We start from the raw sequence: 18026 nt of genomic DNA on the forward strand, positions 1-18026 counted from the left end.
AACTCTATTCTTCCCTAGCCCCCCACCCACCCTTTGTGAATTAGTATCCTCATATCAGAGAAAACATTTGGTTTTTGGGTTTGGGGGATTGGCTTATTTTGATTAGCATAATATTCTCCAGCTCCATCTATTTACCAGCAAATGCCATAATTTCATTCTTCTTTAAGACTGAGTAATATATATTTTATGTATATATACCACATCTTTTTATCCCATTCATCTGTTGAAGGTCACCTAGGTTGGTTCCATAGTTTAGCTATTGTGAATTGAGCTGATATAAACATTGATGTGGCTGCATCACTGTAGTATGCTGATTTTAAGTCTTTTGAGTATGTACTGAGGAGTGGGATAACTGAGTCAAATGGTGGTTCCATTCTAAGTTTTCTGAGAAATCTCCATACTACTTTCCATAACGGTTGCACCAATTTGAATTCCAACCAGCAAAATATGAGTGTACTTTTTTCCTACATCCTCACTAACATTTATTGTTGATAATTGCCATTCTGACTGGGGTGAGATGAAATCTTAGTTTTGATTTGCATTTCTCTTATTGCTAAAGGTGTTGAACATTTGCTCACATATTTGTTGATTGATTGTATTTCTTCTTCTGTGAAATAGATTTACTTAGCCCATTTATTGATTGGGTTATTTGTTTTATTGGTGTTGAGTTTTTTGAGTTCTTTATATATCCTGGAGATTAATGCTCTATCTGAGGTGTGTGTGGTAAAGATTTTCTCCCATTCTGTTGGCTCTCTCTTCCTGTTATTGGCTGTTTTCTTTGCTGAGAAGCTTTTTAGTTTGAATTAATCCCATTTATTGATTCTTAATTTTACTTCTTGTGCTGTAGGAGTCTTGTTAAGGAAGTTGGATCCTAAGCCAACATGGTGATTTTTCTTCTATTAGGCACAGGGTCTCTGCTCTAATGCCTAAGAATTTGACCACTTTGAGTTGAGTTTTGTGCAGGGTGAGAGATAGGGATTTAGTTTCATTTTGTTACATGTGGATTTCCAATTTTCCCAGCACCATTTATTGAATGGGCTATCTTTTCTCCAGGGAATGTTTTTGGCATCTTTGTCTAGTATGAGGTAACTGTATTTATGTGGGTTTGTCTCTGTGTCTTCTATTTTGTACCATTGTCCTGGGTGTCTGTTTTGGTGCCAATACTGGCTGTTTTTGTTACTATGGCCCTGTAGTGTAGTTTGAGGTCTGGTATTGTGATGCCTCCTGCTTCATTCTTCTTACTAAGGATTGCTTTGGCTATTCTGGGTTTTTTATTTTTCCAAATAATTTTCATAGTTGCTTTTTCTAGTTTTATGAAGAATGTCATTGGGATTTTAATTGGGATTGCATTAAATCTGTATGATGCTTTTGGTAGTATGGCCATTTTGACAACATTACTTCTGCCTATTCAGGAGCATTGGAGGTCTTTCCATCTTCTAAGGTCTTCAATTTCTTCCTTTAGTATTCTGTAATTTTCATTGTAGAGGTCTTTTAACTCTTTTGTTAGATTGATTCCCAAGTATTTTATTTTTCTGAAGCTATTTTTGTGAGTGGGGTAGTTTTCCTAATTTTTCCTTCAGTAGATTCGTCACTGGTATATAGGAACACACAGGTGTTGATTTTCTATCCTGCTACTTTGCTGATTCATTTATGAGTTTTAGAAGTTTTCTGGTGGGATTTTTTGGCTCTTCTAAATATAAAATCATGTCATTGGCAAATGGTGATAACTTGAGTTCTTCTTTTCCTACTTGTATCCCTTTAATTTCTTTCTCCTGTCTAATTGCTGTGGCTAGAGTTTCAAGGACAATGTTGAATAGAAGCAATGAAAGAGGACATCCTTGTTCCAGTTTTTAGAGAGAATGCTTTTGATTTTTCTCCATTTGGAATGATGTTGGCCTTGGTTTAGCATTTTTGCTTTTATGATGTTGAGGTATGTTCCTACTATCCCTAGTTTTCCTAGTGTTTTGAACATGAAGGGGTATTGTATTTTGTCTAATGCTTTTTCTGCATCTATTGAAATTATCATATAATTCTCGTTTTTAAATCTATTGATGTAATTAGGTATGTTTATTGATTTCTGTATGTTGAATCAACCTTGCATCCCTGGGATGAACCCTACTTGATTGTGGGAAACTATCTTTTTAATATGTTTTTGTATGTGATTTGCCAGAATTTTATTGATAATTTTTGCATCTATGTTTATCAGAGATATTGATCTGAAGTTTTCTTTCTTTGATGTGTCTTTGTCTGGTTTTGGTATCAGGGTGATATTAGTCTCATAGAATGAGTTTGAAAGGTTTTTCTCCTTTTCTATTTCATGGAATACTTTGAGGAGTATTGGTGTTAATTCTTCTTTAAAGGTCTTATAGAACTCAGCTGGAATCTGTCTGGTCCTGGGCTTTTCTTGATTGGTAGGTTTTTTATATATAACTTTATTTTGCTTATTTATTTTTTATGTGGTGCTGGGATAGAACCCAGTGCCTCGTACAAGCTAGGCAAGTGCTCTGCTACTAAGCTACAACCCTAGGCCCTTGATTGGTAGGCTTTTGATGGCATTTTCTATTTCATTACTTGTAACTGATCTGTTTAAGTCATGTATGTCCTATGTTTGGGCATGTCATATGTCTGTAGAAATTTCTCTATGTCTTCAAGGTTTGTATTTTATTGGAATATAAATCTTCAAGATAGTTTCTAATTATCTTCTGTATTTCAGTTGTGTTCATTGGGATATTTTCTTTTTTCATCACATATTTTAGTAATTTGAGGTTTCTCTCTTTTTCTCCTCATTAGTGTGGCTAGAGGTTTACCAATTTTATTTATTTTTTCAAAGAGCCAACTTTTTGTTTTGTCAATTTTTTCAATTGCTTCTTTTGTTTCGATTTCATTGATTTAAGCTCTGATTTTCATTATATCCTGTCTTCTACTGTTTTTGGTGTTGATTCATTTTTCCTTTTCTTGGGTTTTGAGTGTAATGTTAGGTCATTTATTTGTTGACTTTCTATTCTTTTAATGAATGAGCTCAATGCAATGAACTTTCCTCTTCCCCTTGCCTTCATGATGTCCCAGAGATTTTGTTATGTTGTATCACTATTCTCATTTACCTCTAAGTATTTTTTTATTTAATCTCTGATTTCTTCAGTTATCCATTCATCATTCAATATTGTATTATTTAGTCTCCAGGTGTTACAGTAGGTTCTATTTTTTATTCTATGATTGATTTTTAATTTTATTCCATTATGATCTGATAGGCTGCAGGGCATTATCTCTATTTTTTTGTATTTACTAAGAGTTGCCTTATGGCATAATATATGGTCTATTTTAGAGAAGGATCCATGTTCTGCTGAGAAAAAAGAGTATTTGCTCATTTATGGATAAAATATTCTATATATGTCTGTTAAGTCTAAATTATTGATTGTATTATTTAGATCTAGACTTTCTTTGTTTAGTTTTTGTTTGTAAGATCTATCCAGTAGTGAGAGAGGAGTGTTTAAGTCTTCCAGTATTATTGTGTTGTGGTCTAGTCGGGTCTTAAAGTTGAGAAGGGTTTGTTTGATGTACATAGATGCTCCATTGTTTGGGGCATAAATATTTAAAATTGTTATGTTTTGTTGATATATATTTCCCTTAAGTAGTATAAAATGTCCTTCTTTCGTCCTCCTGATTAACTTTGGCTTGAAGTCCACTTTATCTGATAGGAGGATAGAAATCCCTGCTTGTTTACATGATCCATGTGAGTGATATGTTTTTTCCCATCCTTTCACCTTTGGTCTGTGGATGTCTTTGCCTATGAGGTGAGTCTCTTGGAGACAGCATATTGTTGGGCCTTATTTTTTAATCCAATCTGCCAGTCTATCTATGGCTTTTGATTGATGAGTTTAGGCCATTGACATTCAAGGTTATTATTGAGATGTGATTTGTGTTCTCAGTCATTTTGGTTTATTTCTGATTTTTAATTTGACTTAGTTTCTCCTTTGATTGACTATTCTTTTAGCTATTGACTATTCCTTTGTTCCTCTCTTTGCTGGTTTTCACTTTTTTTTTCCTCACTTCATCCTCATGGAATATTTTGTTGAGAATGTTCTGTGGTTCTGGCTTTCTACTTGTGAATTCTTTTGTTTATCTTGGGAGGTTATTTCATCTTCAAATCTGAAACTTAATTTTGCTGGATATAAAATTTTGGGTTGGCATTCATTTTCTTTCAGAGATTTAAATATATGATTCCAGGACCTCCTAGTTTTGAGGGTCTGGGTTGAGAAATCATTTGAGATCCGAATTGGTTTCCCCTATATGTAATTTGATTTTTTTTCTCCCACGGCCTTTAAGATATTATATTTATTCTGTATTCTCACTATAATGTGTCTTAGTGTGGGTCTGCTGTAATTTTGTACATTTGGGGTTCTGTAAGCCTCTTGTATTTGATTTTCCATTTCATTTTTTAGTTTTGGGAAATTTTCTGATATTATATCATTGAAAAGATTGTGCATTCCTTTGGTTTGAATCTCTACTCCTTCATTTATCCTAATAACTCTTAAATTTGGTCTTTTCATGTTATCCCATAATTCTTGGATGTTATGTTCATGGTTTCTTACCATCTTCTCTGCATGGTCAACTCTATTTTCAAGAGTATTCATTTTGTCTTCATTGCCTGAGGTTCTGTCTTCCAAGTGGTCTAGTCTGTTGGTGATGCTTTCTATTAAGTTTAAAATTTTGTTAATTGATTCCTTTATTTAGAGGACTTTTGCTTGTTTTTTCCCCCCACAATCTCTAACACTTTATTGAAGTGGTCTTTTTTTTCCTGTGGTTTCTTTTCCTTTGATTTCACTCCTTATACTATCCTTAGTTCACAGATCAGTTTAACTATGTATAGTCTAAACTCCTTCTCTGACATTTCTTCGACTGTGTTGTCTTGATTCTGTCATTAGAGCATCTTGGTTTTTGGGGGGCATTTTATTCCCTTGTTTTTTCATGTTGTTCATGTGTTCTCCCATCTAGTAGTATGGATCTCAGGCCACACAAATTCTACCAAAGCAGACTTATAGTGTCCCTGAAGGTTTCCAGCACCTTGCCTTCAAGGGGGGAGACCAACATCAACAGCACCCAATGCAAACAACACACAGCCCCAAACCCACTAGATCCTGTCAAGACTTCCACAGTTTTCTTGCAACAGAGACCCATGAGTTCAATTACTGTCCATACTATCCACAGCAAATTTGCCAAAACGGTTCACAATTCCAAATGTTGGACAAAGAGAGAACAGAAGTGTGCAGAATATGATGTTCATGAGGAAAGGAGAGGGAAGACAGAAGCAAAAATCTACAGTAAGAATAGACAAGGAATTGACAAAGACTGATGGTTAGCTGGAGAAAAGATAGAGAATCCAGAAAAACAGACAAGCAAAAGGAAAAATATATACAATTAAAAACTTAAAATGTAAGAATACATAACAAAACTGCAAAACACCATCCATACACCACAGTCCTCAACAAACTGATGTCTGAAAAATACCCAATCCCCAAAACAGTAGAGATGCTAGAGAAGAGAAAAATATATATATTTAAAAATAAAAACAAAAGAAAGAAAAAAAATTCAATGGAAAACTGAAAAACTGTTTGCGTCGAGTTCGAAGTTTTCTCAGTCCCGTCTCTGATTCTTCATGCGATTGCCAGACCCAGACCGGCCTATGAAGACCCCCTCACTATCATGCTGATCTGGGTTTCAGATACCCCAGGCTTGGTCACATTGCAGTCCCAAGATCTCGATCCTGTTCCAATTTGCAGAGAGATCACCAGGGATGCGCTCACATAGAGGAGCAACCCTGAAAAGAAGCTGCAAGATGGCGGTCACCAGCACTCCCAGTGGAAGACTCTAGGAGCAGCCAATTTTGCAGACACCCTGATACTGGACATCCAGGTCCCAGCCAGTGTCCCCAAACAGAGGCAGCTGTACCCCGAGATGGCAGTGGTGGTAAACCTGCTGGCACCCTGCCCCCGTCCCCAGGCACTGGCCAGTGTCCCAAGGGAGCTGGCTGTGTGTAACCAAACCTTGCAGGCACTCTGGCAGTGGACCTCTGGGCAGCAGCAGCAGCGGGAGATGGGTCGTCGGCAGCGACACAGGTGGTAGTGGCGCCCGGAGAAAAGACCTCCAGGCCACAGTAGCAGTGGCTTTAGGGGACAGTGGAGTAGATAGTAGCTGCGCTCAGAGAGAAGACCTCCTGGTGACAGTAGCAGTGGCATGGTGGTAGCCACACCCAGGGAAAGGACCTCCAGGTGTGGTGGAAGCTGCTGCAGCTGCCCTAGGAGAAATGACTTCTGGTGACTGTAGCAGAGGCGACTGGGGTATAGGAGGCGGGGGCAGTATCTGCCCTTTTTAAATTTTTTAAACAAAAAGATGATGTTCCGTGTCTCCTGCGCTTTCCAGCAAAGGCAGGGGTCTGTGCATAGCATGCTACCAGCAGGAGCTCTCCAGGAAGGTGGGCGCACTCTGTCTCTCCATAGTAATGGAGATGTGCCCCTGTTTTATTTCATGTCAGTTATTCGGGGTTGTTGTTTCTCTGTGGAAAGGGGCGGGCATTGTGAAATCAAGGCAGGTTGTGCATCAGCTTAAAACACTGGTAATCATTTCCTTGTTAGTCAATCTGCAATCAGACATCTCCTGTGTATCTGTAATTATTTAAAAAAATAAGACCTGTTGAGACATATGTTATGTTGCATAACATGAATGTAGTACAATATATACTATATGTAATATCATAACTCTATATTAGGTATATAGTCAGAAAAAAATATTTTCTTCTTTGTATTTTTATATCTTTATTTTATTTATTTATTTTTATGTGATGCTGTAGATCGAACCCAGTGCCTCACATGTGCTAGGCGAGCGCTCTACCGCTGAACCACAGCCCCAGGCCCTTCTTCTTTGTATTTTTGAAAACATTTTTAGTTGACAAAAATTGAATATATACACATATATACATATGATATACAGCATGATGTTTTGAAATACGAATACACCACGGAGTGGCTAACTCAAGCTAATTAGCATGCATATTACTTTGCATGTAATATACATGTTAATTAGTTCAATTATTTTTTGGTATTTTTATTTTTGTGTTGAGTATACTTAAAATCTACCTTCTGCATGACTTTTCAAGTATATAATACATTGTTATCGATTATAGTCACCATGTCCTGGAATAGGACTCTTGACTACTCCTCCTGTCTAACTGAAATTTGTACCCTTTGACTAAGATCGCCCTAACCTGACCCAGCCCTGGTAACCACATTCTCCTCTGATTCTGTGTGTTTGCCTTTTCATGTTCCACACAGAGGGGAGATCGTGCTGTATTTGTCTTTCTGTGCCAGGCTTATTTCACTCAATATCATTTTGAACACTAGCAAGGTGGCCGAGTGGAGCCTGGTGAGAGGGAGGCGGTGTAGTGGCCCAGGGCGATGGCTTAGGGGGCCGGGCCACAGAGCTGCTGAGGGGGCTGGACATCCAGACTGTGCCTCACTTCCCAGGGTGGGTGACAGAGGAGCCCAGGGGACCTCCAGTGAGACCTGTCTGTACCTTCACTCCTCAGCCTCCCCAGTGATTGAAAATGGCCAGCTGGAATGTCCCCAGGGGTACAAGAGACTGAACCTCACTCACTGCCAAGGTAAGAATGACCCAGGCCAGGGCTGGGCTGAAGTGGAAATGACCGGGCCTGCTCTGGGGGAGGCAGCACCACCCCCAGCCCCAGAAGGAGGAGTGTTTGTCACTTCCTGGATGGCCTCCACTGGCATCAGCTTGGGGAACCTATTGGGGCTGCTGGTTCTAGAGGCCAAAGGAAGCCAGGGACATTTGAGGGAGTCAAACTCCCTTCCTCCTTCCCATCTTCACCCTGCCCACCCAGAGCATGGCCAGGTACCCCCCTGGGGCTGTGTGTGCTTCCTGGAAAGGGAGGAATTTCCACTGAGGCAAGGGGTGGAGTCAGCCTGAGCTGGTGGGGACTGTGAGATTTTCCCAACAAGGAACCTTTAGCTGCTCAGGCCTCCTTCCCAACTGCCTCACCCCACAGCCAGGAAAAGGAAAGAAGTTTATACAGGTGGCCTCGGTAGGGCGCCATGAAGCCCAGCCCTGCCCTGGCCAGTGCTCTGAGGGCCAGCTGAGGCTGAGGTGTTTGCATTATAGAATCCACAAAGGAGCCAGGCCCCTGGGCACCTTGGGAAAAAGGGTGATGGAGGGGCTCATGGCTTTGTCACTACTGGAAGTTAAGGGAGGGTGAGAAGTGGGACCTGGATGGCCAAGGGGCTAGAAGCCTTCACTGAGGGGAAACTACTGCCACTGAGCAGAATCGGTCTCTGAGTGGGGGCCCTACTGAGTTGTGGGCCTGTGATCTGAGCAGATGCCTCCTGCCAGTAAGAGGCTGCTGGGGCTGGTGAGGTCAGCGGGGAGTCCAGGCAGCTTCCCTTTGGAGAGCTTGGACAACTGGGCAAGTGGTCTGCATGGTTTGCTTTGGAGGAAGAGGGTTAGAGTCAGGTGATTGCCCAGATTGCCACCCTAGATCCCCTAGATCCCTCTTCAGGAGAGAAGAGCCCTAGGAAGCCTGGGTGATGGGATGTCTACTTGTGGGTACAGGCTTTAGAAGGAATTTCTGGCACGAGGATAAGAAAAGGTGCTTGGACCAGGCAAAAGGGAAGGCCTCTGGCCCAGCCTAGCTCAGGGTCAGACTTTCTCCAAGACAGTGGGCTAAGGGCCTAGTGAACAGCAGGTGCAGGGAGGGCTCTGTATTTTTGTCCTTGATGGCACAATAGGACTGTTCACATCCAAACAATTCCCAGCATCCTCTCCTGCTAGTTTACCAGTCTGGAGTTTTATGTTTTTTGACTATTCTCAGATTCTCAATGAGCTTTCTTCCCTTCCCCACCCCCCGCCTTTTTTTCAATTTTTAAAAAATTGTTGATGGACACAATACATATATTTATTTATTTACCACTGAGCCACAACCCCAGCCCCTTTCCCTCCCTTTTTAGAGCTCCTTTTTAGAGCTGGATACAGGACACCAAGCCCCTCCCCCAGTCCTGTCCCCTCAGCCAATCCTGGTCTCCATGTCTGGGAAGGAACCCGCCTATCCCTGCACCCACAGGCCCCATCCCTCCTCTCTATTTTCATTCCTATTTCCAAAGAATATGACAGTGAGTCCTGTGAGCAATATCACTGTGCTAGTTGCTAAATACACAGTAATAGGCAAGACCCAATCCCTGCCTCAGGTAAAGATGGTCCCCTAAACAAATTACAAATGAGAGAAGGTTCTTGACGGGTGCCATGGGATCCAGTGGTGGATTCCTATCCCAGACTGGGAGGATCTGGGAGAAGTGATACCCAAACCAAGACTTTAAAAATGAGCACAAGTTGGTCAGCTAACGGGTGTGCAGACCTTCCAGGCAGAGGGAATAAGCACAGGGACAGTATGAGCTGGCTGGAGTGTCTGAGAGGTGCTGGGCTCCCAGCCTACGGAGGCACAGAAGGTAGGTAGTACAGGCAAGCCAGGATCTCATCAGAGCCACCTCCTCACCCACTGGCTTTGAAACATGGAATACCATGTTATGAGCTAGGGGCTCCCTCTTAAAGTGACAAGGAGGCCTGAAGCTTCTCAAGTGAAGGGAGGCACATCAGGTTTGTGAGGAGACATGTCACTCTGGACAATCTGGAAGCATGTGGATGGGTTTCCCTTCCCAGCTCTCAGTGATGTCTCCAGGTGCCTCTGCCCCGATGGGGTGTCCTACCAAGGCATGCTACCCCTTGGTGTCCTAATGGCGTCATCTTTTGGCCCCCTCTTCCTGTGCCAATTTTCCCAAACCTTCAAGTGAGCCAGTGACTCATGTCTGGCCGCCTGGCTTATCTCCTAGCCCCAGGTGGCTAGCCCTGGCCTTTCATGCTCAGCATCTGTGCTGCTATCATGGTTCACAGAGGCACTGTCACCAAAATGTCCCCTGACTTCTTGGAGTGTGAGAGTTGGGACTTCCCCTTGGCAGGAAAAATATGCAGCCTGAGAAGTTCTAGACAGGATAGAGGAAGCGAATGCACCTTCTTGCCCGAGGAAGAACATGAGCGCCCGTGGGCTTGGGGGTGTGCAGCCTCACTGAGGGTGTTCACAAGGCCTGCAGAAGTGCCCTCCTAGCCCTCTGCCTCGGCTTACCCTTGCTGACCCTGCTCCTCCTTTCTCAGCCCCTTCAGCACTATGCCCTGGCCTCCTTCTTCCTGTTCCCCCCCTGCAGACACTTCCCCAGGGTCTCGGGCTCCACAGAGGTGCTCCTGTCTTTCAAGGAAGAGAATAAATAAAAAAGGACTTGGCTGTCATTTATCTCTCCAACCCAGACAGTCCCCCTTTCTGTTTCCTCTGCGTGCCACTTACCAGAGTCACTAGGGCTGAGGAGCCTCAGTTTCTTTATCTATAAAATGAGGACACTTGCACCAACCTGGCAAATTGGTTTGTGAGCGTTAAATGGGATAGTATACATCAAATACCCAGTATACTCTGCAGCATGACAGCCATGCTCTAAACGTGAGCTCTTACTATTAGGACCATGCCAGTTATTGAACCAAGCAGTTTGCAATTTTTCTCTTATTTTATCCGCCCCAAAACACTGTCTAGTAGTTATTCCCATTTTTTCAAATGAAGAAACTGAGGCACAGAGAGAAGCATCACACTTAAGAAATGGCAGCTCTGTTGCCATCTTGTCGTTCTATTTGGAGAAAGCATTCCTAGACCCTTGAGCAGCCCCTCCCTGTTGTCAGGCCTCGGTGGGACAGGTGCTTGGTCTCTCCTCCATCCCTACAGATATCAATGAGTGCTTGACCCTGGGCCTGTGCAAGGACTCCGAGTGCGTGAACACCCGGGGCAGCTACCTGTGCACGTGCAGACCTGGCCTCATGCTGGATCCGTCGCGGAGCCGCTGTGTATGTGAGTGCTGGCAGGGACCAGGTGCACCTGGAGGGACCACCCTCCAGGTGCACTGGCCAATCCCAGAACAGTATATTTCCCTGGGCCCTGTCACCCTCTGCCGAGGGCCAGGGTCTGCTACTCAGCCTGGAGTTGGAGCAATGAATCAAACTGGCCCATCCTGAGGGAATAGAGAGAGGTGGTTACTGACTCGAGTTCTGCCTTGAGCTTTCCTTCTGGGGCTTTGCAGGTTGGAATTCAGGTTTTCTATTTCTTATTTTTCCCCTCTGATTATTTCTGTCCCATGTGCTGCCCCACTGACTTTGGGGTACACGTTTATCCCTGTTGTAGCATCAGGTTGAGCCAAGGCTACTTCTTCCAGCGCCTGAGTTTAGCAGCCTGGTCACGTGGCTAAGTGACCTTTCTTAAAGGACCATACACAGATCAGTGGTGCAGCTGACTGTTCCCTGGGCCTTTCCATAATCCTGTGGTCCCTTCTGAATGTCCATGAACATGTATATGTCATGAGTCATGAGCATTGACATGTGCGGGCACACATGTACACACAGGCAGCTCTGTTTCCAGTTACCCCTGTAGTTTTCAGCTGGGAGGGACTCAGGCTGGCAGCTTCTGCCCTACTTCCTAGTGGCAGAGCTGAAACACAACCCACAGGGGTTTTGTTGAGCAGGAAGGTCAGACCAGAGCTGAACAGACTGGTACTGACTGGCCCCTGGGATGCAGCCACTTCCGGCTCAGCAGGACTACCTGCAGAAGCCAACCCTTAGGTCTGCAAACTGCCTGGTACTGGGACTAGGAAGGCCACAGGGAGGAGTGAGACTCTGGTGCCACCCAGTGGGAGCAGCCCATGAGAAGGGCAGCTAGACCCAGTGTCTCCAGGTAGGAACCTTAGGAGGCGGACCTGGAGAGTGAGGGAGCCCAGAAAGGGAGAGCACATCCTGCCACCCTCAGGAAACATCACAGGGGCAACGACGGGTGATAAAAACCTTGAGGGGCTTCCAACCCTTCCTTCTCCTCCACATCACTTAGGATTCCTTTATCAAGCACGTGTGTTCAACATCCAAGGTGACTTTTATTTATTAGGCCCAGAAAGAGACCCTTAATTCAGGAAAGCTCTTCATTTTCTCTCCTCCTCAGTGTTACCCGCTCCAGCCCCCTCCATCGATTCCTCTCCCTGTGGGTGGGGGTGGCGGGATGTTTCCCTCCCTCCTTTGCTGCACTTGAGCAGGGTCAGCAAAGCAGTCTACAGGGGCCGGTCCCCACTGGGGTCATCTCCCCCTGAAACCCAATGGGACAGGACCCTTTCTTCCCAAAGGAGCTGGCTCTTAGAGGCAGAAACTGCTCCTGAATATCCAGGGCTCGTGAACTGACTGACAATTGACCTGTGTGTAGCATGTGACCTTGACAAGTCACTCTCACATACCTTGCTCCTATCTCCACGACACTGTAAAGGTGTATTAGTCAAGAGTCTCTGGGTTGCAGGCGACAGAAAACCAATACAAACCACCTTAAGTAAAACATAATTGATTGGCAAAACTAGGAAGTGTTGGGGGCAAGTGTGGCCTCGCTGGTTGGATCTAGGCACCTGCAGCATGTCCCTGTGGTTTCTTGTTCTCTTTCCTGTGTCAGTTTCATAGCTCCTTCAAAGTGGCTGCCAGATGCTATGGTAAACCACATTCTGTCATGCAAACTCAATTTAAAAATGAGAACCTCTTTTCCAACAACCCAGGTAAAGTCCCATAGCTTCTTATCTTTGGGCCTTCCTAGGCAAGTGCCCATCCCTGACTCAATCACTGACCAGGAGTATGGGCTATGCTTCCTCAGCCAGGAAGAGGGCCAAAGCTGGGAATGGGGCAGTATCCGTAGAAACCAGGATGCTTATACCAGAATATGGGGCACAGACACTGTACAGGCAGAAACAGAGGTGCCCACTACCAAGGCACATCATTATCATCCTTATTTTATACATGCTAAAGCCAAGGCCAAGGGAGTTGTGTAGCTCAGTAGGCATAGGGATTTGTAGTTAGCCTGACCAAGGCACCCAGGATCATGGACTCCTCAGCCTTGACTGTTGTCCTCTTCCCCCTTCCTCCACTCACCTGCAGAGAGTCTAGTCTGTCCTTTAATGAATCAAGTTTCTTACAACCTGGCATGGCCTCCACATCTTTCACTGAGATAATATATCAGTATTTACTGTCAAAATACAAGAAAGGGGGACACATGGGGACTTTAGTAAATACTGGAAAGAAGCAACTGGAGACAAGAAGCTTCATTCTTACTCCACGTGAGGAGGGAGAGCCCAGAGCCTCACCAAGTGGATAGCATGAAGAGACTCAGAAGTATTCTGCTCAGGCATTCCTCCCAAAGTTCTTGGGAGCATTTTTCAGGGTCCCCAGTTTCCAGACTGAGACATAGGCCAGGCTAGTCTGAGCACATGAAGCCAGACACACTTCTATCCGTGGCCCTCAGTCTGCACTTTGCTCCTCCCTCTGGCCACCTGCCATCACCATGGGTTGTGTCTGTTGCAGCGGACAAGGCCGTCTCCATGCAGCAGGGACTGTGCTACCGCTCCCTGGGGCCTGCCACCTGCACCCTGCCTCTGGCCCAGAAGATCACCAAGCAGATATGCTGCTGCAGCCGTGTAGGCAAAGCATGGGGCAGCAAGTGTGAGAAGTGTCCCCTGCCTGGCACAGGTAACCCCCTGTCCCCATCCCAGCTCTGGCTATCAAGGGGCTTCCTCAAAGTCAGTGACCATTTCCCCAGCCTGGGTAGAGCCTTTTAGGCCAGGAGACTCTTAGTCTTCCCTTTCTGCTTAAGTGCTTATCCCAGCCTGGGGCTTCCTCCTTCCTTGCTGCCACAGTTGTCCCAAACAGGGAGGGAGAGGGAGGGGCCTGGTTTCCTGCAGGAACTGTGTCACTCAGCTTGTCCTCTGTGCTGGCTTTGCAGAGGCCTTCAGGGAAATCTGCCCTGCTGGCCATGGCTACACCTACTCAAGCTCAGACATCCGCCTGTCCATGAGGAAAGCTGAGGAGGAGGAACTGGCCGGACCCCCAAGGGAGCAAAGGCCCCTGTCCCAGCCAGCAGAGAGGCAGTCACTCCGGGCAGCCACCGACACCTGGCTTGAAGCTGGGACCGTCCCTGACAAGGGTATCTAGAGTGCGGGAGATATTCCCCTTTCCTCTAAGTTTTCAGCACCTCGAAGAAGCTTGAGGTGTTTATCCTATGTTCCTAGGGTCCCATTTCTGGGGCATTAGGAAAAGGAACATGAAGCAGCAGTATGCAGCCCTGGGAGCCTTCTCTCATGGCCTGGCTTGACCAGAAGGCCTCATCCCCTTCCTTTCCTGTGTGGGGTCAAGAAGTGCCACATCCCAGGGGGTTGCTTGCAGAGGTGGGAGAGGTCTGCAGCAATACTTCCCCAGCTGACCGAGCCTCTCAATCCCCTGCCCAGCTATCCAGATTTTGGGTCTGGTGGTCACTGCGCTTGCAAGTGAATCCTGGAGCACCTGTAGGCTTTCGGTTCCCTGCCCTGACCTTAGGGTCAGAGCACTAATTCCAGCTCAGTTGCCTAGGACTCAGAAGGTGCCTGGCCAGAAAAAGCCTGGGTCTGAAGCTCCTTGGCAGGTGCTATGGAAAACCATGAAGTCATGCCCAGGTTACTAAGCAACACTGAATTCAGGAGGCCGTGAGTGTATTAGGAACAAGCCAACTGTGCAATCACCAAAATGGGCCCAGGAATCTGGAACAGACAGGACAGGGAGGACAGAGCCCCTGTTGTCATGAACGCGAGCACTGGCCAAACCTGGGGCAACTCCTCTCCATCTAGCACTGTTCCCTGGCCCTTCGCCCAAGGTAGGGGGCTGAGTGACCCATGTGGCCAGAAGGAGATGGTAGCTCAAGGAGGTGGGTCATAGGACTGATGGGGTGGACTGGCCTAGAGGGGTAGGACTTCTGTCACTGGAGGCCTTAAAGTAAATCAGAAGACTTCCCTTCACCAAGCAAGAGGCTGAGCTGGGCTACTTGCAGACTTGGACTTCTATGATGATCAGTCCCAGTGGGTAGGCAGAGGAAGGTAAGAAGAGTCGATCTCTGCTGCTCATCCTCTGGGGACAGGATCAGGGGTGCAGACTGTGAAGCAACCAGGCCACAGGTGAAGGGCAGAGAGCTGCTACTACTTTTCCCTAAGCTCATGTTCTAACCTTTACCTCCCCAGGTGACTCTCAGGCTGGCCAGGTGAGTAAGTCCTCCTACCAGGGAGGGGGTAAAAGTGGTAGAAAGTGGGAACTGGAAGCCACCAGAGCCTCAGGGAAGTGTCCCATGAAGGAGGAAAAGTAGAATAGACTATTCTTCCAAGGACAGACTCTCCTCTCCACATTGATTTTACTTGGGGAGATGATGAAGTGGCAGGGAGGGGGAGAGGTGCTGATCCTAAGACCCCATTGTCCCCTCATGGCAGTGATAAAAACAGCCCTGGTTATGGAGCAGCCTGTGTAAGCACCCTCTGACGGGGATGGTCTGGCCATTCGGGAAGTTTGAAGGGACTGTGCCATTCTGGTGTTCAGTGCCACGTATGAGATCCAGAGCTGGTTCCAGTTCATTCCAGATCTGGCACTTCCTGAGTCAGTTTAGCTTATACCTCAAGGTCTCTGCGGGTGGCTCACGGGGAAGTATAGGCACACTATGAAGAGTCTCAAATGGCCCCACAGAGAAGGGACATCCAACTCCCTTCCCTGGGCCCAGAATTCCCCTGTGCTCCCAGGACTGGGCATCCTGCTAGAAACCATTCTAGAAGCAGAAGTGGGCATGCTTCAGCCTTTGCCAGGCTGCCAATCCCTACTATTCCCTGCACCTGCAACCTGCAAACTTGACATCCCCCAATACTGTGTCTCTTGTGTACTTGTGCTCCACCAGGAGCACCACAGGCTGTCCTCCCAGACCAAGGCTTTCCTTCCTTGCCCTCACAGTCCCAGTTATATCCCAGCCTTCTTTATCCTCTGCTTCTCCACTGCTTAGCTGCCTCTGTCCACAGCTGCTGTGAGGGACACCAGGTGTGGCCCTGGGTTCCAGCTTCACCACACTGGTCCGGTGACCTAGGGGTCTAGTTTACCTCTAGTTTACCTCTCTAGCCTCTATCACTGTGTCTGTGATGTGGGGATCATAGCCTTGATACCATACCTACTGATGTTCTGCCATGTGCCAACACTGAGCGGGCACAAAACATACATGAGCTCGTTTAGTATTCCAGGCTACCATCATTAGGCAGTTGAGCAGATTAATTAAAAGCTTAGATAGAAGTGCCCACCAGGATGCCAAGCACACAGGAAGAGCTCATCACCACCTAAATGAATGAAAGGGAAGGAGCGGGCAGGAAGCCTAGGTGGAGTGAGTGTGAGGGGAGCTCACGTGTCATGCAAATGACAGAGGAATCCAAAGTGACCTTCTATTTTCATACAGATAACAACCAATGTCACCTACTTACCTGCCTGGATCCCAGGTGAGTCCCTCCTCCTAGAAGCTCCTGGGGAAAAGAGAAGAGAAGGAAAGGGAGATCTTAGTCTAATAGTGGAGTTACAATGCATGAGCTGGTCCATGGGGCTCACATTGGAGGAAGTCACAAATTACAGTGGCATGTATACACTCTGGGAGCCCTAAACACCTGTGGGATTGGCAAGAGACCCTGTGATGCTGTGCAAACATTTCCCTATCCACCTCACTCTGAATCTCATGGTGCCATTTAGTGTGTAAACCAGGCCAAAGAGGAGGCACAAGCTGAAACAGGGGTTGGCTGGGTCCCCAGAATCTCTCCCCAAGGGCCTTGTCTTGCCTCCTGAAACTGTGGATCTGCTTCTCACTGGAGCTGTGCTCAGAAACCAGGAAGCTGAGTTTCTGCCCATAAAATGGACATTGCCACCTGACCTGCTGGGTCAGGCAGTGGGTGTTGATATTTGCGATAGAGTTCTGTAAACACTGAAATACTTTGCAAAATTGAAGTGCTTCAGTTCTGCCTCTATTAAGTTGGCTCACTTTGGACAAGGGGCCATTTTTGTACACCCTTAGTCTCCTTTCCTAAAATGGAGGGTGAGACTGAATGCATGTTAGAATTCTCTAACTCTATATAGTGCCAGGTCAGGTTTCAAGAGACTGGGAGGCACAAGGGGTGACCCACCTAGGCTCTAGGTTCTTGTGAGTCTGAACAACAGGAAGGAGGGAAGGGTCATTGCCAGCCTGGGGGCCATGTTCCCATCTGCCTTCTGTAGGTGATGACATCAGAAGACCAACACCACCACTGCCTGGACAAGAGATTCCAGAGACCTGGGAAGAGGAGCAAGTGACCCCCTCCACTGTTGTGAAAGTGACCCTGGCCCCCCCAGGTAGCTCTAGCAGTCCTTGAAGCTCTCTGCCCCAACCCTGGGAGCTGTGACTACTCAGAGCTGACTCCAGGGTAGGGGCATCTCCAATCAGATGAACAGACTCCAGTGGACTCTGTCCAGGCTTTGTGGCCTGCCTCATTTTATAAAGAGCACAGGGTCCCCCTAGTGAACAGGGGCCCTCCCTGGGACACTGCTCAAGCCCAGCATGGGGAAGGGAAGGGATGCAGGGTATTGGGGAGGCTTACTCAAAGGCCTCCAGGAAAATCAGGGTACCCTCGTGAAGGGGGCTTATGGAGCAGGAGCATGCTGCCTGCCCCCAGGGAGAGAGATTTCAGGAAGGAACCAAGTTCTGTTACCCAAGGTTGTCCAAGTGCCAAGAGCAGGCAGTCTGCTTGCTCCCTCTGGTCAGCTATGGTGAGAGGCGGGTGTGGGGGAGATCCCTGGCAAATCCACCTTGCTCTGGAATGTGCCTTCCTCAAAGGTCCATTGTCTGGGGACTTGTTTCAAGAGAAGCCAGACTGGTAGTGTCGCAGCTGCTCCCTGTGCACATGTGTGCCCTGGAGCCTGCCCTCTCTAGAGGCTGGCTGTGTTCTTAGCCTCAGAGACTGAGATCCAGAGACTAATCATCTAGAGTAGGAGGCAGGGTGGCCCCAGCCCTGGACTTCCTTCAGCAAAGGGAAAGATCCTGTAGCCTGAGGGAACAGTCTAGAGAGTGAGGA

General features: G+C 46.5%; 1 protein-coding gene across 1 annotated transcript in view; it reads left to right on the forward strand.

The window, feature by feature from the left end:
- Positions 1–18026, forward strand: part of Ltbp2 (latent transforming growth factor beta binding protein 2) — a 108199-nt gene that overhangs the window by 64698 nt on the left and 25475 nt on the right. Inside the window, exons 9-15 of the mRNA XM_046440875.2 lie at positions 7580–7654; positions 10820–10942; positions 13468–13632; positions 13886–14086; positions 15150–15169; positions 16391–16430; positions 17194–17307. Of these exons, the coding sequence (XP_046296831.1) occupies positions 7580–7654; positions 10820–10942; positions 13468–13632; positions 13886–14086; positions 15150–15169; positions 16391–16430; positions 17194–17307 (738 nt within the window). The remainder of the gene's footprint in view (positions 1–7579; positions 7655–10819; positions 10943–13467; positions 13633–13885; positions 14087–15149; positions 15170–16390; positions 16431–17193; positions 17308–18026) is intronic.

Source organism: Marmota monax, unplaced genomic scaffold, assembly GCF_021218885.2.
Source record: "Marmota monax isolate L192 unplaced genomic scaffold, Marmota_monax_Labrador192_F-V1.1 WCK01_AAM20220418_F8-fsc00017, whole genome shotgun sequence".
Taxonomy (NCBI): Eukaryota; Metazoa; Chordata; class Mammalia; order Rodentia; family Sciuridae; genus Marmota; species Marmota monax.